This window comes from Loxodonta africana, chromosome 8 (assembly GCF_030014295.1).
Source record: "Loxodonta africana isolate mLoxAfr1 chromosome 8, mLoxAfr1.hap2, whole genome shotgun sequence".
In the NCBI taxonomy this organism is placed as follows: domain Eukaryota; kingdom Metazoa; phylum Chordata; class Mammalia; order Proboscidea; family Elephantidae; genus Loxodonta; species Loxodonta africana.
This window is the reverse complement of record NC_087349.1, coordinates 78212357-78234396: the sequence shown is the minus strand read 5'-3', so window position 1 is coordinate 78234396 and position 22040 is coordinate 78212357. Positions and strand designations below refer to the sequence as shown.

Below are 22040 nucleotides of genomic sequence, written 5' to 3'. Positions count from 1 at the left end.
CTTATTGATTGTAGGTTTATGTGTCTTCCTGTTTTATTTGGTTATGTCTGAGCAGGTGGGATTTGCGTTTTTTGTTGTTGTCTGTGGGCATGATACTTTTCACCTCCTTGTCCAATAAGTAGGCCCAGTCACTCAGCTGTGGTGCAGCAGAGCTTGTCCAGGTAAAGGGGAGGGGTTGGGATGAGCTGTTGGTGGCATGTACTAGGGCCGACAGGGCAGGCCAGGGGTCAGTGCAGGGTTGGTTCTGGTAGGTCATGCCTGTGCTGTTCAGGGGAATGGTGTTTAGTGAATGGTGCAAGTAAGCAGGAAGGAAGGGGGAGGTTGTGATATGTGGAGGTAAGATGGATATGGGAAATAGGAGAGCGAAACGGGAGCCAAAAAGACAAATAGAAAAGTGCTGAGAGAACTGACGAGAAACCAATTCATGAAGGAAAACAAAAATGAAAAAGAGGAAATAAATAAATAAAAATTAGAAAAAAAAAATGACCCCAGGGATTCTACTCACAACCAGAGAAGTGGCTCTTAGGCTTCAGGGCATAGCCCATTATGAAAGGGCAGAGGTGGCACAAGGCGCCAGGTATTTAGGAGACAGGAAAAGAGAGTAAGTAGAGAGAGACAAGAAACTGAGAAATGAAGAGAGACCAAAAGGAAAAAAGAAAGGCCCCCGTGATCCACTGGCATGGCTGTGCAGACCAGGGAAGTTGCTCCTAAGCCATGCAGTACAGCCTGGCTAGAAGGGGACAGAGACAGCACACAGTGCCAGGTATTCAGGAGACAGGAAAAGATGGTAAGTAGAGAGAGACGAGAAACTGAGAAAATGAAGAAAGATAAAAAGGAAAAAAAAAAATGCCCCCAGGGATCCCAGCGGCCTGGCTGTGCAGACTGGGGATGTGGCTCCCAAGGTGTGCAGTACAGCCTGGCTAGATGGGGCTCCCAAGCTGCAAAAGGAAAAAGAAAAAGAAAAACAAACAAAAAAAAGGCCCCGGGGGTCCCACCAGCGTGGTAGTGCAGAGTGGGGAAGCAGTTCCCCAGGTGAGCAGCACTTCACACCTGTCAAGAAGAAGCAAAGATGGCACATGGAGCCAGGTGTTCTAAAGAAAGGAGAGGGAGGAGGTGAGAGGTAGGGAAGAAACCAAAAGAAGCTGAAAAAAGCAACCCCAGTAACAAAGAAATGGCACTGAAGGAGCAGGCCAGCGTGGGCAGGATGAATTCAGGTGGCATGTCGCTGTTGCCACCTGGCCGGTCTAGCAATCTGAGCCTACTGAAAAGCACTGGAGGCCAAGCAAGGGGATGAATAGTGGGGGGTGGGAAAGCATGTATTGCTGGTTACCAGGTGCTTTCTCTCCTGCTGGGAGCTCCATGAAGCTGCTTTCCTACACTCCCTGCCCACCAATTTCTGACAGGGGTCCAAGATGGTGAATTTGCGCTGCATTAACTTACAGGAGACCTCTGCTCGCATCTCTCCTCGCTCTCTTTTCTCTCGCAGTTTCTTACTCCGTTTGGTGCTTGATTGAGCTCTTTCTCTCTTCATTTGACACGTAGGGTTCCAGGATTGGCGTTTGTTTCTATGTTACTTAGAGCCATGTTGGCTCCGCCCTTCTCTCTAGTTTTAGAAATCAAAAATGTCACTTTGATGACTAAGGTGCACCTGACCCAAGCAGTGGCCTTTTCGTTCACCTCAAATGCATGCAAAAATTGAAAAAAAAGGAAAGAAAGAAAGGAATAGAAAAAGAATTGACGTATTTCAGTTGTGGTGTTGGCAAGAAATATTGACTATATCATAGACTGCCAGGAGAGTGAACAGATCCGTTTCAGAAAAAATAAAATGGGAACGCTCTTTAGAAGCGAGGTTGATGAAACTTTGGCTTGTTTACTTTGTACATGTCATCAGGAAAGACCAGTCCCTAGAAAAGGATATCATGTTTGGTGGAGTAGAGAGTTAGTGAAAACGAGGGCAACTTTCAATGGGATGGATTTACACAGTGATCGTAACAGTGAACTCGAGCATATGTCAAAGATCATGAAGATGGCACAGGACCCAGCAACATTTCATTCTGTTATACATAATGTTACCATGACTGGGAGCTGACTGGATGGCAATTAATAACAACAATTTTCTCTTAAGTTGTACCTTTTAAATGTGTTTATTCTCATGTTTATCTCTATTCTTTACTAGTGTTCTCATGACTTAGCTTATTCATGTTATTTCAGTTAAAAAAAAAAAAAAACACAGTGTTGGAGATAATGTCCTGGTAGATTTGAACACTTTTCTGGTTAACCAGAAACTACAGTATATAAAATTAGAATCAACTCGATGGCAACGGGTTTGGTTTTGGTTTATATGTGAATGTACACACACAAGAGCACAATAGTTAGCTTCATCTTTTTTATCCACATGTTATCCTTCATCAATGGTAGTGTTTTTCAGATCCTTCTTCATTCTGGTTTCTGTGTTTTGGTTCTACTGTGAGTTGTTTTACTCTGACAATGTCCCTTCTAAAGGTTGCTTATCATCAAGCATTTCTACTGATCTGTTGGCTCAGCTTAAGCCGGGGAGCAACTAAAGCTCCCAACCTTTTTACATTATCTTGAAATTCACTTTTTGTGTGTTTATTACAATACTTATTTCACTTTTTCTAATTTCTTTTGGTGAAAACCATGAAAACATATCAGAGTGAAGGAGTTGTGTCGTGTTGGTAACATTGTGCTATGTTCCCCAAGAGTGGGGTTCTTTTTTGTTGCAATTGTGTTTTTGTTTCTTGGATGGTTCGTAATTTTTCTTTGAGAGTTTTTGTGAGACTCAGCATTTTGTGGAGAATATTCTTACAGTCTTGTATGACTTTGGTGTTGTATTCCTTTTCTCATGTTTTTGTTCTTGTCTGTTAAAAATCCTTTCAGAGAATTCCATGTACAGTTAACTTTGATTTCTTTAGATGTCCCTCATTTCTTAATTGAACTGTTTGACATCTCTACAGTCAGAATATCAATTTTAAATCTAGAGATTTTCATTTCTTTAAATATCTCTGGTCATATTTTCTTCTATAGTTTCTATATTCTCCATTACTAAAATACAGTTTACATGTCTCATTTTCAGCTTCCCTTTTCCTCCTTTGTATTAGACTCCAGATTCCCTCCATAGATTCTAATTCAGCAAGTAATATATCTAAAAATTATTAAAAAAAATAAATCTTAAAGATTTACACGTTAATTAATTTGAGCTTCCTTTTTATTTTATCTGCTTGTTTACTTTTCAATATCTATATCAGTTGTTGCCTTGAATTGTGGCAGAAGTATATATTGGTTAATTCCACTTGCATCAATTTCTGTTTTGTGAAACTTTTCAATTTTTTTCCAAATATCTTTTAATAATAAGGTAACCAAAGCTTATATTCATTTTATGACAATAACCTCATCACTCCAATTTTTTAATTTTATAAGTAAGTGTGTGTGAGTATAAATATTTAAAACACTGAAGGCAACAGTTCTATTCTTTAAAAATGAAATGAGATATTGTAACTGGAAAACTATTATATCTTTCATGTGTTGCACTCTGTACTTTCCCAGGCTTCTCAACTGAATAGCAAATCTGATACAATGAAATCATGGTATAATATCTTTTCCCCTTTAGATGGACACTTTTGTTAATCCACTTCGCAATTCCATGAGGAATGTTTCAAATGCAGTTAAATCCCTTCCTGATAGCTTGGCAGAGGGAATGACTAAAATGTCAGACAACATGGGCAGAATGTCAGAAAGATTAGGTCAAGACATAAAGCAATCATTTTTCAAGGTAAGAAGACATTTTCAGTAATATCTAAAACAGATTTAAGTCACCTGAGATTTATTGAGCTCTTGCCTAGATTTACCTTATTTCTTTTCAAAAGTCCAAGGTTGTCTTGACACCTAGTCTCATAAACAATGAAAAACCAAAGAGAATTAACTCTTACCAGAATGGATATTATCATCTGTTCATGTCTCATTCTCTTCTATGGTAGGATTTTAAAATGCATTTTAAAAGAATATTTAAAATTAGCAAAGTTAACATTCCTTGTACTGTTTTATTCCTTTATGCCATTTTTGTCATACAATGATATTAAATTCAATAACAAGTAGGTGCTATCGTGCAAATGTGTTATACGAGTATTTACTTGGGAAGCATGAAGTCTTATTCCTCCTGATTCCCGTGGTTAAGCGAACCCTAGATCAAAAGGAGGAAACGTCTTTTATTGCCATCAGGCTCTGGGTCCTTACATTACGTACCGGAGAGTTGCATGGAGGAGTTTCCTCAGAAGCTGTTTACATTACATTGACAGATAAAGACAGGGGACCAAGGACTTTGCTACATTCCTGATTTTACATTTTTTAGAATTTTAGTGTGGTTATTTAAGATTGTAATCAAGACTATAAAAGAAAGCAAATAGCTGTTAGAATTTTCTATTTGTTAGATTACGTTTGAATGAAGGGGAAATACACATAAACACAGATAAATTTTCTTTAAGACAGATGGCTCCTAAAATAGTGTGTATTAATCATACTTTTCTGTTCTCATACTTCTTCTAATGTTTCATCTTTATTTCTAATTGTGGAGAAGTACACTAACACTGAAATAACTTTTGCCCAGTAGCACTTCTGCCGCTCTACCTATGTGACTTCCTACAAAAGCCACTGAACTTCTCTTGGCTTCTTTTTCCTCGCCAGTAACACGAAGGGGTTATTATGGTAGCTCATCTTGGTGGTACTTCCAGTGTAGACAAAGGATTGTCAGCTAACACTGGTCTTTCTGTCCTTATCTCCCCATAGCCTCTTTATTTATTATTTAACAATGGGTTAATTAATTCCTTAAACCTATTAACATACTGTCAAGCCCTTTAAGGTGAAAGAAGATTGGAGTTCTCTTTCCTGGCTGTGCTACTATTTAATCTTCAAGTCGCTTGACCTTTCTTAGTTTTAAATTCTTCTAAAAAATATAGGAGTTTGACTAAGTAACCTCTCCTTCCAACTCAAAAGTCAATCCTTTTTTAAAGGAAAAAAATCCTTTGGTAATTACCAAAGGATAATAATCACCTCTTTATATTTGGTTTCTTGTTTTAGATTGTTAAACTTTGCTTATATATTGCACCAAAAATCAAATCAAAGCTATTTATTATGTTCGATGCTCATTTTGGTTTGTTATTGTATTATGTTTTTTTTCTTTCTCTGCTTTACTGTGTTTATTTTATTATGTATTTTTTGCTTTTTGTTTTACTGTTAGGTGCCTCCTTTACTTCCGAAGACTGATTCAGATCCTGAACATTGTCGAGTCTCAGCTCAGCTTGATGATAATGTGAGTTAATTTTATTCTTCGTAATATTCAATTGTAATCTAAATTATAGTTGGATGATCTTTTTAACTTTTTAGTGAAGTGTTTTGTAATGTATGTATAGGTATATATACACACACACACACATATGTATAATGCTGACATTATATTTTGAAGCTTGATGAATTCTCACAACAAACTGAACATGCCCCCATATAGTAAGCTTTCCGACCAGCACGCCAGAAACCTATTCATGCTTCCTTCCTGTCACTGCCCTTCCCCTATTGAGGCTAATCACCATCCTGGCTGCTTCTTCTCTGCTTTTATATGTTATATAAATGAAGCTATACAATGTGTACTCCTTTAAGTCTGGCTTTTTTTGCTCAACATTGTGGTTTTCTTCGTGTTGTTTTGTGTGATTGTAGTTTGTTCAGTCTTGTGGCTGTGTACTATTCTATTTTGTAAATATAGCAAAATTTATTCTTTGTATTGTGAATAGTTCTCCTGTGAACATTCTAGTACATGTCTTTTGATTTAAAAAAAAAAAAAAAAAGCATGTGTTTCTGAAGGGTCTATACCTAGAAATGAATTGCGGGGTGAGAGGTCATACATAAGTTCAGCTTTAGTAGATAACTGCCAAAGTTTCCAAAGTGTTCCACTTATACCTCTCATTGGCAGGGCATGGGCGTTCAGATGCTCTACATCCTGCCCCATATCCGTTAGCATCACACTGATTCTGACTCATAGAGACCCTATAGGACAGAGTAGATTACCCCATAGGGTTTCTAATCTGCTTCTTTACGGAAGCAGATTGCCATATCTCCCTTCCATAGAGCCGCTGGTGGGTTCAAACTACCAACCTTTCCGTTAGCAGCCAGGTGCTTTACCACTGTGCCACCGAGGCTCCTTCCACGGCCTGCCAGTACTCAAGATTTTGTGTCTTTTTGATTTTTGGCCATTATGATTGTTGTATATTGTGTGGATTGGCATTTCTCTGATGACTGTTGAAATGCTAAACCTTTTTTCCTCTGTTTATTGACCATTTGGGTGTCTTATGTATTTGTGTAGATCTTTTATCTGCTTTTCTATTGACTTGATTGGCTTTGTCTTATTAATAGGCATGCTTTATACAATCCGAGCTCTCTGTCAGATATTTATGTGTTATGAATATCTTTTACCGTCCGTATTGCTGTGTGTGCTACATATGTGATTGTGCTTACTGCAAGGTCATAAAGATGTTCTTTTATGTTTTTCTTTAAAAACCTTTAGTATTTTATCATTCCAACATTTTGATTTGTAGTCTATCTGAATTTGATTCTTCTGTATGGAACGAAGCAGGGGTCCAGTTCACCCAGGCAACATTTATTGAAAAGGTCATTTTCTCCCCAGTGTACTCAGTTTCCCCCTTGTTATAAATCAGGTTATTGTATATGTTTGGGTCTCTCTCTGGTCTCTGTATTCTGTTCTGTTAGACAGGTTTATTTTAAAATTAGAATTATTTCCATTCTGTTTCCAACTGAATATATACTAAGCTATCTTAAAGAGATTTTTTAATTTGCTTTTTCAAGATTATTTTAGAATGTTTTATTATGCGTTTTGCTGGTATAATACCCATAACATTATTCCTTCTGTTGTTATGTGGTTTTTACAGTCTGTTTATTAGAATTGTCATGTGGCAGTAAACCCATGAATATACTTGATCAGATATTAGACCAGTATTTGCTCTGCCTTAGTATTTTTAGTAATAAAACAGGTCTTCCTCTCCCCCCCAATTTGGTTAAGGTTCAATATGTGAAATGGAGGGTGACTAAGAAAATGTTTACAGCTCATGCTATTTTGTCAACATTTAAATTTTAACATTTATGAGGTAATAATTAGAGTGTATCTTAGTGGTGAATTATAAGTTACTGGTAATTATATGCAGTTTTGTTAAAGTCTGAAATCTCTACTTCTTTTTTGCTTTATATATTTTTGTCACGTTGAAGCATTCCAGATTGTCTTACTATAAGTAATTAGGATTCTCTGAAATAATCATGACAAGTATTTTGAAATCTTAAGCTTCTTTACTTTCTATATCATTCATTGAATATTTCCATAATAAAACTATACCAAGTTTTAGTTGTTAAAAGAAGACTCTAATATGCCTTTTGTACTGTTAACTTAGCTACATGCTGTGTTGAATTTCACATTCTTTTTCTTAAAAATACCTAATTACATACAACTCACTAACCAAGCAAAACTCATTATTCTGTGTAGATTGTATTTTATTCTGTTAAATACAGAGGCATGATGAGAATATTTTATTCTTATAAAAGAGATGCACCAGAACATAGGCAGTGGAGCTAGCATTTGACTTATCAAACAAATACCAAAAACCAAACCAAACCCATTGCCATTGAGTTGATTCTGACTCATAGGAACCCTATAGGACAGAGTAGAACTTCCCCGTAGAGTTTCGAAGGAGGTCCTGGTAGATTCAAACTGCTGACCTTTTGGTTAGCAGCTGTAGCTCTTAACCACTACATCACTGGGATTTCCCAAACAGATACAGCCCCTACTGAATGTAAGAGAGACAAATCTTTTCCTAAGATTATCGTGAATCCGTTTGGAGAAATGTTTTTATGACAGCCTTAGAATTTACTCACCATTGTATGGATGGAAAGTTCTCTATTTTGTCAAGATGGCTTTAAAAGATTTTTCTCTAACTAGAATGAAATTTCAAGTTGCGAGGGCTCTGGTATAAATGGTTCTCGTACTTGAGAAATAGAACCAGTCGTTTTTGGAGGAGCACCAAAAATGGCCATTCATAGTAGATCACTACCTCAAATAAATTTATCCTTATTTCTCCCCATATTTTGGTAGGTGGATGACAATATTCCACTTAGGGTAATGCTGCTTCTCATGGATGAAGTATTCGACTTAAAAGAGAGAAATCAGTGGTTGCGAAGGAATATCAAAAACCTACTTCAGCAGCTTATAAGAGCCACATATGGTGACACTATTAATAGGTACCACATTTTTGTTTTTTTAAACATAGACTCTAATCATACTTAACTTTTAAACCTTTGCTTTTGGGAGTGCTCGACCTTTATAGGAGAATTTCCTTGTCTGAGCCTTTTAAGAAGATCATTAGTCTGTGGTCTTAGAGATAAAATACTTCCAAATTAAGCTGCTTGCTTCATGAAAGTAGTGTTTTTTAATTTTATTCATCTTCTAAAAATTTGAGCTGACTCATTTAAATTACTTTACTTTCAGAAAAATAGTTGACTATGTTGATTGGATGACCTCACCAGAGCAAGTAGCTGACTCAGTGAAACGTTTCAGGTATATCTTAAGACACAAGTCACTTCTTTCAGGTAGTACAGAGTTTAGCATTGTTATCACTAATTAACTTCCATTGCTTTTATTTCCTTCCTGTCCATAAAGTTTGTTTTAGTCAGTCACTGGCAAACATACAAAAAGATTTATAAAAATGAGTAAACATTTGTTCCATGAACATATTGATCATTGTTGCTTTAAAACCAGAATAGGAAAAGGGTGAAAGAAAAATCTTTACAATTATAGGCTACTTTTTTTTCTCATATTACTGTGGCTTTAAGATAATTTAGATATTAGTGTAGAAATGGCATGGGTTATATAATCAAATGCCTAGTTTTGGGGATTAGTTTTTCTATTGTGTTTGCTGACCTTGATTTGAATATGGCCTAATTGTCTATTAAATATTTGACCTTCAAAAAGAATGCAAATCAAACAGCATTAATATTGCAATTAATATGTTCATTCTGCAAAAATATACTGAACCTTTCTTCTGTGCCTAACACTGCCAGTCTCTGAGGAGTGAAAAATGAGATGCAGTCCCTTTGAAGAAATAATAGCATGCTAGAGAAATAAACCTTTTTTTCTTTATAAATGTAAAAGATAAGCAAGGAATAAAAATTTCATGTCATCATATACTTTGAAGAAAAGGAAAGCAAGCAAAAGGGAACTATCAGTATTGAACACTAACTATGTACTTGGCACTGCCACATACTTTGTGTAAGCTTTCTGATTTTATCCTGTTTTATGAGGTATAGGTGTTTTTAATCTCCATTATGAGAAAATGCTCACATGCTGGTGCTCATATGCCAAAAAATGGAGAAACCAGGTTTCTCTAATGCGGAAGCTAAGTTTCTCCTCACTAAACCATGCTGCTTCTAAAGGGGAACTACCTGCCCTGGCATGTTCGTTCAGTGTCAGTGTAGGTGAACGATGTTCCTTTGGAGCGGTGGTTCTCAACCTTGGCTGTGTATTGGAATCACTTGGAGAGCTTTAAAAAGTACAGATGCCTGGGTCCCGTCCCCAGAGATTCTGAGTTAATTAATCTGGGATATGGCGTGGACATTAAGATTTTCTTAACGTTTCCAGGTGATTCTGATGTGCAGAGTTGAAAACCATGGCTCTGGGGAATCTCTTCTTCAGACCAAATTCCCAGATGGAAGTTTCGTCATTGTGTACAGTTCCTGCCTTTTGCCCACGAACTAGGGAGCAGTAATCAAGCTCATCGTGAAAGTGAAGGAGAATGGGTTGTTATTATTTATGAAAGGAACATTGTAATTAATCCAGCTATGGGAGGCCTGGGCACTGAATTTGGTTTTATGTTGGCTTAGTTCTAAGAGGGTGTGGAGCGGCATAACTGAGAAAAATTGGCTGTTGAGCACTAAGGTATCTGAATTCAAGATACCGCAGGGTTGTATTTTGGAGAAGATATTTAACCAGCAGAGGCTTGCTTTGAGTTTAAATGGCTGTGATATAGTCATCTTTGTATTCCATTTTGTTATCTTTATTATTTGTTAGTGTTTATACTTTTTTTATACATTACTGCAGGGCAGAATTCATCTGTTAATTTTTTTGTGTATATTCCTTTACACCAAAAAACTGAACCCCCTACACTTAGTCACTGTGTATTGAATATCATTCTACCTATATAAATGTCAGAAGCTTTCCCTCTTTCTGTTCGTGTTTGTTTTCTGTAGAAAACCAGCATAATTTTACGAACTTGTGTTTAGAAAATGAAAATGCTTACAAAGTTTATTTGATCTTCTTAAATAGAGATGCACTTTGGCCCAATGGCATTTTAGCAGAGACTGTTCCATGCAGAGATAAAGCTATTCGAATGAGAACAAGAATTGCTGGAAAAACAAAATTATTTGCAATTATGCCAGGTGAGTGAGCACCTTTGGTAAAAATCTCATTAATTTGTAGTTCTCCTGAATTTTTGGCATTGAACATGATAGTTTAGCTGTCTTTTTATTATAATAATTACCATTTGTTTGTTTACTATATACCAGGCAATGTTAAGCATTTCTCATATATTCTTAGGTAATTCTCAGAACAGTCCTGTGAAACTACCCGTTGCTGTCAAGTCGATTCTGACTCATAGCGACCCTATAGGACAGAGTAAAACTGCCCTATAGAGTTTCCAAGGAGTGCCTGGTGGTTTTGAAGTGCCAACTTTTTGGTTCGCAGCTGTAACTCTTAACCACCATGCCACCAGGGTTTCTCCTATGAAACTAAAAAAAAAAAAAAACTAGACACTGTTAATGTCAAGCTTTACATGTGAGGAAAGAGAAGCTTGAAGAACTTAAGTAACCTATCCAAGCTAGCAAGTTTGGGATTCTGACTCAGCTCTGAATGACTTAAAAGCCTGTGGTTTTAGCCATTTCACTCTGCGGCTCTGATTCCTTTAGGAATAAGATTATAAAATAAATAAAATATATGATAAATGAAAGGGCTAATAAAAAGAGTATGATGTATGATGTTCTCAGGAAGAACAGTTGTTCTACTTAAGAGGACAAATAAATTCTTTCCAAGAATGCTTTATATAGAACCAACTGATTGATCCATTATTAATCTTTATTAAAATATCCCAGAGAAAGTATATATAGCAGCATTTTGTTGGACTAATTTGAGTTATTTCATTAGGATACACCTGTATCACTGATTTAGATTCACTTTGCCTCCATTTGTCTTCTCTCACTAAGAGAAGCTATATAATATGGAAAGAGGTTTTATGTGGCTGGGCGGTAGTGGTGATGGTTTGGTCCCTTTCTTGTTATTATCTTTGAAAATATCTAGAAATACTTCTGTACATTTTAATTATAGATATAGAGAATAAAAAAGAAATATTTTTACATTCTTTAAAATCACACAGTACCTGTTTTTCTTATGACTTAATTTTTTTTTTCATAAAATTTTAATGATCACCCTTCTCTTCTGTCAGACATATAATTAAACTGGAAATTTACAACATGGCTATTAATTCTGGTCCATATCCTATTGCATTTGGTGGTAAAAAGCAAATTATAAAAATATTATTTTTACATTTTAGAAAAACAAAGAAAACAGTAACTTAGAATAATATTTAATATACTATTAAAATAAACCAGGTTGTGCTATAAAGACAGAGTTACTTCTGCAGCTGGAAGAAACCTTATTCATTCAGTCAGTATTTACTGAGCACTTATAACGTGCCAGACACTGTTCTTTGCACAAATCTTTGCTTTCTTGGAACTTACATTCTATTGGGGGAGACAGAAAACAAAACAAATAAATACAACACAGAGCATGTTAGAGAGTGATAAGTGTTAAGGAGAAAAATAATGCAAGCAAAGGAAATAGGAACTGTTAGGTGACCTGTACTTTTAGATAGGGTGATCAAGGAAGGCCTCGCTGATAATACTTGTGTGAAGACCTGAAGGAAGTGAGAGAAAATATGTTTTTATGTATGCATAATCCCATGCCTGATTTTTAAAAAATTTACAAACTGTTTGAAAAAAAGGAACCCTGGTGGCACAATGGTAAAAGCCCTTGGTTGCTAACCAAAGGCTAGCAGCTCCATGGGGGAAAAGACCTGGTAATCTGCTTCTTAAGCCTAGGAAACCCTACTGAGCAGTTTTACTATGTCCTATAGGGTCACTATGAGTAGGAATTGACTATAGACAGCGCACAAAAACAACAGTTTGTTTCAAACTACACTGTAACCCTAGTTACCTTTTGGATGTTGCATGTTTCTTTCTAAAGCAACAAATAGTATTTACTGCTATTGGAGTCCTGATTATGAATTATTAAGAATAATCATACATTATTTCTATACTCAAATATCTCTAGTAACTTCATGTTGCCTATGAGTAAACTCCAAACTTGCTCACTCTGACATTCACAGATTGTCAGTTTTCTCATCTTTTCTCTACTTTTTCTTAGAAATCATAAAATTCTACCAGACTGAACCACTCCCAGTTTTTGAACATTCCTTGTTATTTTCCCACAGCTCCTTTGCTCGGAAACCCTGGTGGTGTAGTGGTTATGTGCTATGGCTGCTAACCAAAGGGTCAGCAGTTGAAATCCGCCAGGTGCTCCTTGGAAACTCTATAGGGCAGTTCTACTCTGTCCTATAGGGTTGCTATGAGTCGGAATCGACTCGACGGCACTGGGTTTAGTTTTTCTCCTTTGCTCATCGATGTTCTCTTCACCAAGGCAAATCCTTCATCTGTTTTCAGCTATCACAGTCCTGCCCAGATAGCAAAGTCTACTTGTCACTGAAGTAGACTTTGCTGTCTTGAAGGAAATGTTTCCTTATTATCTCAGCAAACATAGTTATGCTTTCAGTGTGTTACTATACCACACACTTTTTGAGATTATGGATCAGCTTTCACACATCTTCTTTCCTTATCCCATTTCTCACTGTGTGCTAGACAGAGTAAGAATATTTACATAGTGCTTTGGAGTTTACATTATCTCATTATGGACACCTACTCAGGGTGGTTTAGTATCACGTGAGTATTAAGTAACAGGATTGTAGCTCTAATGTGGGATTGCTGAGTTTGGATTCCACCTCTTTCTCCTGTGCCTCATTGTCTCCAGGACCATAAGTGGATGCATGCATGCAGACATGCATAAATTTTAAGCTCTCAGTTATACTGGATAACTGAACATACTAATTGAATATGTACTCTTTATCAGTTCCTCTGATTTATTTAAGAGTATAATTTAGGCCTTATGTTTCCTTAATTTGAATGCTGAGTTGTGGTATTTTTTTTTCCCTCCTCATTTAGATGAACTGAAGCACATTATTGGGGCTGAGACAACACGGAAAGGTATACTTCGTGTTTTTGAAATGTTTCAGCACAACCAGTTAAATAGGAGAATGGTTTATGTTTTCTTGGAAGGCTTTTTGGAAACCTTATTTCCACAATATAAATTCCGTGACCTTTTCAACAAACTGCATTCACGGTCAAAGCAGATGCAGAAATATAAACAGAAACTTCAGACTACTCAAGCGCCTTCTTTACAGAAAAGGTGACACTCCAATCTATGAAGCTGGCGTTCGTTTTGTCCAGGACTAATGGTATGGACAGGTCTTCTGGGGCTTAACTCATATACTGTTGTATCTGCACCAGTCTTTTAGCGTCTCAAAATAGATTATTAATACATCCCTAAGACTGTGGTTCTTCTCATCCTCGTCTGTAATCCAGCCACTACCAAGAGGTTTCCGTGTCTTAAATGATTTGGTGCATATTTTTGCAACATTGAGAGGATACTGCTCCCATCTCGAGCAAGAATGATGTTTGTTTCTTCCATTTCAAACTAATCAGCATTCTCTCCAGCAATGACGAAGTGCCAGAGTGTAGATATGAGAGCAGAGAAAAGCACAAAACAATGGTCACAGATACATTGATTTAACGGTGGGAGACTGTGCAATGTATGATTTTGGGGGATTGATCTCACATAATGATTTTGTAGGTTTATGTCAGCATTTTGATATACTGTGGATGATAGCCAGGCGAATGATCTTTGGAACATCTGTTTCAGATTTGGGAAAAGTGACAGAATGTCCTTAAACTATGAAGTACCCTTATACCGAATTAAAGTTCTATGATATAAAACAAAACCAATCAAAACCAGAATTTGATTGGATTTGTCATTCAGTGATATAAAACAAATTTTCATTGAGTCTTATGTGCTTTAAGGGCTCTGTTTTGCCCTTATGGTACTCAATCATACGTTTTCTTTCTGCATTCTGTGTGCAAAAAAGAAGTTTGTGGTGGCTTTATTTTAGTTCCGAAGTTATTACAGTTTTCTTTATCTTTAATAGATTACTGATTATACAGGGAAGAGTATAATTTGTTGAAAGAACTGCCAAATTCATTCTGACCTTCTAAAAAATATGGAAATTATAAAAACAGTACTCCACTGAAGTTACCATATGCTAATTTTAACTTGTGATCTAGATATATCTTAGGTAATTAAAAAAATAGCAAATCAAAGGATTAAGTGAACTTATTAGTCATATGAAATATACAAATACCTAATTCTATTAAATTGTACATATATGAAAATAATGAAAACAGAATTATAATATTTTTTAAAATATGCTTTTATTTATATTTTGCATAATGTAAAATTCTAAATAAAGCAAGTTGGCAAAATTTCTCAGTGTATCCATTTAAGTCCCTAAAATAATTCTATGCCAACAACAACAAGGAAAAATACTTCTCAAATTTTGGAGCCTCTGCATTTCCTGTAGTTTGCTCATTTCCATTTTGCCCTTCTTAGAAATCTTCATATCCCTTGTATGCAGGATTTCTGTATAGTTTTAAATACTTCCACTGACTAAGGGTTTGGTTGTGTCAGCTTTTTTGTTGTTGTTGTTGTTTTAAAAATATTTAACACTAAAACCTTAAAATAGTGAAGCTACTTATCAGACCACTGAGCCAAGATCCTGGTATTAAAAGAAGGTCTAGGTGCTTAAGATAAAGGGATGGAGTATTGGTGTCCCAGTTATTTGGGAGCTTTAAGATTGGAACAAGATATTACCTTCTTGTTTTTGGTTAGATCCTACTTACAAAGTAAAGCCTATTAACAGCATAAAGCCTTCCTATAAAGCTTTATAATAGTAATCATATTTATTAATAATGCTGTTGTGCATACTTGTAGTATGCACGTATTCAACATGTGTTGCATGTATTCAGAAATACATACATGAAATCCCTTTCATTGCAGCTTGCAAGTGAGAAAGATCTTTAGCGGCTCCGGTGGAAGAAGTATTTCTTCTGCTCAGTGTGTCTCCCCGTCCCACCCCTTCCCCATGCCTCAGGCTTTAAAAAGTGAGAATACGTGGAACATGTCTGTGGAAAGCATCAGCATGGCCATAAGTGCAATGACTTTCATATGTACCCCTACCCATTTCGAGTATATTTTTGACATGAATAAATCTAGGTCTGTACAGAAGAATTCACATAGGAGCCTAGTGTGTACATGTGAAAAACCGTTTCCATGTAATGTGAGGAACACTGGCTATCAACCAGGGAAAGGAAGGTCATGCAAGATTCCAAATTTTCATAACAGAACCCTGCAAGATAACCACAATCATACCAAAAACTATTTGATTAAATGAGATTAAAAAAAATTTTTTTTTTTGTTTAAAAGAGTTTATATTTCAAAAGCAGAAATGTCAAATGGTAGTCTATGTAAATGGCAGTGCATCTTCTCTGTGCACATCTATGTTTCTACATCAGAGAGAGTCGTGGTTGTGCTAAAGTTAGACATATATTTGAAAATGACTTGGTTGAGCTGTGTGTAAAATATTTAACCCGTAAGTCAAGTACAGTGTACTATGTTTAATAAAGTTATTACATTTAATGCATTTATTGCATATATGAATATATACATAAAGAGGCTTTATGTCTTATGATATTTGATTTTCGAATGTGTTTTTAAGTCGGTGGTGCATTTAGGCAAAAAACTTCAAAATTAATCATTCTTTGGGTTTTCTAATTTTTCAGGTAGCATATAAACTGTTTAAAAACCATTACTACTAACTTACAGTTCATTCACCTAAAAAATTGATTGTATAATTACATATAGCACTTAGGTGGGCATTTCCTACAGTTAGGGTGTTCTGAATAGTTGCTGAAAACAATTGTGCCATTGACCAATGGATGCACTTGGTTAGCCTTAATTTTTTTTAGAAAACTTTCTTGAATATTTCAGTTGAGTCATTTTAAGTTTGTGCTGCTGGTATTTGGAAAAAATCCAACAGTTAAGTGCTATCATAAATTGTACCAATTTTTAAGAAATTAAGAACAATATAAATTTCACAATCTATAATTTTAATTTTGTGCAATATTTTCATTTAATGCATGTGTATTTGAGTAATTGTAAAATAAATGAATTTTTAATGTTTTGAGATCTAGTTTAAACTGTCTTCTTAACCCAACAACTTACATTCCGTTGTTGCTGCATCCTTTTATTTAAGGACTTGTTTTAGAAGTCTTTTTGTCACTCCTTGTATAAAATTCTTTTGTTATTAATAAATTTTGCTTATAGGAGCATGGCTCCTGTATTACAAGGGAAAAATATAAAGAGCACATTTTAGGATTATAATTGTTAAAAAAAAAAAATAACTTGTGCATATCATTGTACAGTAAGTGTCAACTGTGTGCCTAATTGTTCTATCAATACTTTCCTTCTTTAACAAAGAAGAAACAACAATCAGAATGTCAGTTATTTTTATTGGACTAAGGCAAAGATTAAACATTTTATTTGGTTTGCGTTATGTTCTGTCCACTAGACATTACTAATAAAGTATTAACAAACGTTTTTGTTGAGTTAGTAGTAATGTATATTTGTTTTTTTAAGAAATTCTTGCCCAGTAGTCTTATTTTTAGTATCTGTGTATTTTCATTTTAGAAATCAAGCAGTTCAAGTTTCAGGTTGATAGATGAGCTATTATTGAGTGATTACTGACTTATAACTAACTGAATTTTTATTTTCCTTTTATGGGCAAGTAATTTACTGCCACAATGTTAAAGAAACTGCATACTCTTCTATCATATAAAATTATAAAGTAATTTTCCCATAGAGAGGAAGATCTAAAATTAATAATCATGAAAAAATTTTATTTGATCTCATTTTTAATTCCTATTTTACTCAATACTTTAGATGTTTTCAGTTCTAGAACACAATAGATTTAGTACTCAGCAATGTAGTTATGCATGGTTGGTCATCATATTTTGCAGCTTCCCTGGAACTGTATCCAAAGACTTCTCAGAGATTCGATCTGATTGTTGGTATCCCACCATGGATTGGCATAAAAATGGTTGGTCATCATATTTTGCAGCTTCCCTGGAACTGTATCCAAAGACTTCTCAGAGATTCGATCTGATTGTTGGTATCCCACCATGGATTGGCATAGTATCTCTCAAAATATCTACTGTAAAATACTGGTCCCTTCAAGATGTTTTGGGGAAAAGGTTTTATGTAACTTATACAAAACTATATACGATTCAAAGCCCAAAATGTCTCTTCACAATTCAAATAATCACCTAAAGACTCTGAAAAGTTGTGTAATAAAGCAGCCTGTTTAACTTTGCTTACTTAATTTCTCGAACTTAGTTAACCACTGAATCTTCTGTCATAAGCACCTATTAGTAACAGCCTGAAGAGTGTCCCCAAGGAACATAGTTTTGAAAATCTTTAACCAACCAGTTGCTGTTGAATGAATTCCCACTCAAGGTAACCCCATGTATGTCAGAGTAAAACCATGCTCCATAGGGTTTTCAATGGCTGGATTTTTTGGAAGTAGATTGCCAGGCCTTTCTTCTGAGATGCGTCTGGGTGTACTCAGACCTCCAACCTTTTGGTTAGCAGCCGAGCATGTTAACTGTTGGCACCACACAAGGACTCTGGAAAAATCTTTAAAAGAGAGGCAAAAAAAGAAAAAAAAAAAGGTAAAGAAGTAGCTTTAGCTAGGAAATACGGTGTTCTGAACAGAAAAACCAATGAATTTGGGGCACAAAGATTTTTCTAACCTAACATTCCCATGGACAGTTCAATCATTGTAAGAAAAAGAATATGGAAAGTTAATTTAGCTGGTTAAATCGCAGGTGTTAAAGAATTGAACTTGGCTCTGGGTACAGGAATAATGAATTCAGTGAAGGATATAAAACGCATTTCATGAAAAGTGGGAAAGATATTTATCCAGGGTCATCTTGCTAATATGATCAAAAAGAATATCGAGGGGAAAATTTTAAAAACATGGTGTACCAGGCATTGAACTGTATTAATGGCAGATATGCTTGGTGTAGGAAAAAACTGCAGTAGGTAAGAACCTAGTACTTCACAAGAAGAAAAGAACAGCATGAAAACTATGCTTAATCAGCTCCTCTACCTACCAATGCACAATGTATGAGAAATGCATTAAGTGTGATATTTTTAATTTAAATTGGTAAATGTAATATTTTATATTGTTGAGAGTAGAATAAAACAATAAGACTGTATGTTGGAGGCCCCCAAAATCACCACCAGGTTTGATGATTAATTAGGAGAACTCACGGCAAAGATCTATTACAGCAAGAAGATATAGAGCAAGATCAAAGAGAAAAGGCACATGGGATAAAGTCTGGGGAAACCAGGCGCAAGCTCCCAAGGGTCCTTTCCTGGCGAATTCACACGGGACACACTTAATTCCTCCAGCAACAAGTTGTGACATGTGTGAAATGTTAACAAGGAAACTTATTTGAAATGCATTGCCTAGGGTTTTTATTGTGGGCTGGTCAAATAGGCACCTTCTACGTGGCACATACCAGAATTCCAGACTCTTAGAAGGAAAGCAGATTTCAACATAAACCATTTATTTTGTTCAGTTTACGCATAGTAAAACCGAAAAACCAAACCTGTCGTTGTCGAGTCCATTCTGACTCATGGCGACGCTAGAGGACAGGGTAGAACTGCCCCATAGGGTTTCCAAGGAGCGCCTGGTCGAACCGATGACCTTTTGGTTAGCAGGGTAGCATGTAACCACTATGCCACCAGGGTTTCTCTAGGCATAGTGAACCACTCTTAATGGTTTTTGGGAAAGATGGGAACTCCCCTGAAATATAAGTTCCCAGATGCCAGTCAAGGGCTGGCCTTGTAATCATACCTTTCAAGGGAGAACAGTCTCAGGCCTGCTATGTTAACTCTTTCTGTACTACTTGATCCAAAGACATGGCTAATAGTGATAAGGAGTCACGCTGAGCATCAATAGGGAGCCTCCACACCTAGAGGTAGAAACATGGCAGAATTTAGATGTAGATTAAAGGGAAAAAAAGTAAGCATGAAAGATATTGATATGAATATATAATCTGAGAAGTTGGAGAAATAGTTCGTACATTTCCAATAAAGATTATCATAGCAAGTAGTTACACAGCACTTAACTGATTTAATCTTTACAACAACCTATGAGGTGTAGGAACTATTCTCCATTTAATAGATGGAAAACTAAAGACTCAGTTGTCCAAAACTTCACAGCTGGTAAGTGTTCAAGATGGTATCTCAACCCAGGTGGTCTGGCTTTAGAGTTTCCAAACAGCGGTGCTGTTGACGTTTTGGGCTGCATACTTCTTTGTTGTGACGCCTGTCCTGTGCACTGCAGGATGTTCTGCAGCATCCTGGGTTCTAACTAGTGGATGCCATTAACATCCTTCCCCTCCTCCCTAGTTGTGACAACCAAAAGTGTCTCCAGACATTGCCAAATAACATCTGCTCTCAGTCACAAAGACAGTAGAGACTGAAGACTGCAACTCTGGATATTGGAGTGTCTCTTCTATAAGCAAATGCCTGACAGATCTGTGGCTTGTCTTGTAGGGAGAATGGAAATGGGATGCCTAACTCTGCCTTATGGGAAGGAACAGCAAAACCAAGTATTTTACTTTGTTTTCATTTAAGTAAGCAACCCATAGTTTGGGGTTGGAGTAACTTTGTAGCCTGAGATAAGCAAGAAAAACAGAATTACCTTGTCTGGTTCTAGTCTACAAAATTAATGAAATCTTGAATCTGTCTTGTAATTTGCTGACTCCCTAACAAAAATTACTTTATCCATGACTTTCTCAATGTTAATGTCAAAGATGTGAGATGGCATGATGATATGAGAAAATTGCTGTTTTAGTCCCATGACTAAGCTAACTATAAACTCAGTAACCTTGGTACTTGTGGGATGTTTTTCTTTAAAATAGCTGTTCTCTTTTTTTTTTTATTTGTGAGCCATTTCTTCTAAAGCTTGAAAATCCCCTTGCAGTCTTCTTTGCAAATAAGTTTTTCTAAGTGCTCTTGTCTCTGAGTCTTCCTTTGACAGGCGGATGCTCCACTGGGTGTCTAGGTGACTCAGCTACTGAGCTGACTTTTGCCTGTGAGATGCGCCTCATGGCTGTTTGCAGGCCCTTGCCTACAAGATGAATCTCGTTCAGCACTTAAAGCTTTCACCCTTGCTTCCTCTGTTTTCTATTTTTTCCCCCTGATTTCTTTTTCTGGGTTTTGGTCCAGTCTAGTTCTGGTTTGGATCAGTACACAACTGCTTTATTTCTCGGTTGGTGGAAGCAATGTTGGGAAGCTGATTTTTGTGGTCTGACCTTCTGGTTCTCTGTCAAGCAGCCATTTGTCTTTTTTGTCTGCCTGTCTTCAGGATTCTGCTGGCATTTCAGACATAGATTAGGCAGGTCACTAGCTGGTCTCACCTGTGGGATTAAGAAGTTGTTCATGTCACAGACTATATTGGAAATGGTATCTCTTCTGCCAGTGGTAGACTCCTCCACATTAGTTGTCTCATTTACACAGTATTAGCTAAAAGGAGCCCTGGTGGCACAGTGGTTAAGTATTAAGGCTGCTAACCAAAAGGTTGGCAGCTCAAATCTACCAGCCGCTTCTCGGAAACCCTATGGGGCAGTTCTACTCTGTCCTGTAGAATCTCCAGGAGTCAGAATCTAGTGGATGGCAACAGGTTTGGTTTTGGCTTTGGTTATGAGCTAAAAAAAAAAGAAAAAACTTTTCATGCCTATTGAAGAAAACAGCCTTCTGAGATCCTTTCTGTCTCTCACGCTCTCCTTTTAAAGCTTTTACAACAAATTGGTTTTTGGTTTTTTTTTTTTGATTCATGAATGAAGTAGTAAAAGTGAGGCTGCTAGTTCTCTTCTGTGTGCATGGCGGGGGTGGGGGCGAGGAGGGGAAGGTTGTGGGGGAGAAGTGCTTTTTTTTTTCCTTGTAAAAAGAAAAGAAAGTAGCCTTTTATAAGTAATTTGTTTATAATTGTAATCCTTTTTGTATTTTCACCTGGCATTCACTCACTGTTTCTTGACTTCTGGAAATTAATTGACCGTAAAATGGTCATTTATATGGGTGGGTTTTTTATAGGGATTTCTGATTTAAAGAAAAAAAAAAAATTAACCATCAAATGGGAAAAAAATTGAAATGAGTTTCTTATGGTTTTAGAGTAAGGCATTGAGACTTAGAATTTTTCTTGATTTTTATAACAGTTATATCAATGAGTATGTATGTGTGATGGAATGGGACTGTAGGTTGAATGGGAAAGATAACTTCTAGCTTACCTGTAGCTTCATGACTTTCTAAGCAATCTGAAGGGTGCTGAGTACTTTGGTTTTTCTCTCTCCTCTCAAAAAAAAAAAAAAAGGAAGTCTGTCTTAGTCATCTCATGCTAAGTGGATGGCTTTAACAAAGAGAAACTTGTTTTTTTACAGTCTAGTAGACTACAAGTCCAAATTGAGGGCATCAGCTCCAGAGGAAGGCTTTTTCTCTCCTTGTTGGCTCTGGAAGAAGGTCCTTGTCATCAGTCTTCCCCTGGACTAGGAACTTCTCTGTGCAGGCAGCCTAGGTCCAAAGGACATGCTCTGCTCCTGGCACTGCTTTCTTGGTGGCATGAGGTCCCCACTCT

At 36.4% G+C, this 22040-nt stretch overlaps 1 protein-coding gene across 4 annotated transcripts in view; it reads left to right on the top strand.

The window, feature by feature from the left end:
* The window catches only part of SNX13 (sorting nexin 13), a 158772-nt gene extending 137517 nt beyond the window's left edge, over positions 1-21255 (top strand). For 2 of the 4 annotated variants that reach the window (XM_010587227.3, XM_023544376.2), the window contains exons 21-26: positions 3629-3790; positions 5252-5323; positions 8162-8307; positions 8555-8623; positions 10388-10500; positions 13390-16740. In XM_010587227.3, coding sequence (XP_010585529.1) covers positions 3629-3790; positions 5252-5323; positions 8162-8307; positions 8555-8623; positions 10388-10500; positions 13390-13637 — 810 coding nt within the window. In that variant the 3' untranslated portion in view covers positions 13638-16740. Of the gene's footprint in view, positions 1-3628; positions 3791-5251; positions 5324-8161; positions 8308-8554; positions 8624-10387; positions 10501-13389; positions 16741-17355 lie in introns of those variants that run through there. The other 2 variants (XM_023544375.2, XM_064290034.1) reach the window with 2 other exon arrangements.
* The last annotated feature ends 785 nt before the right edge of the window (positions 21256-22040 follow it).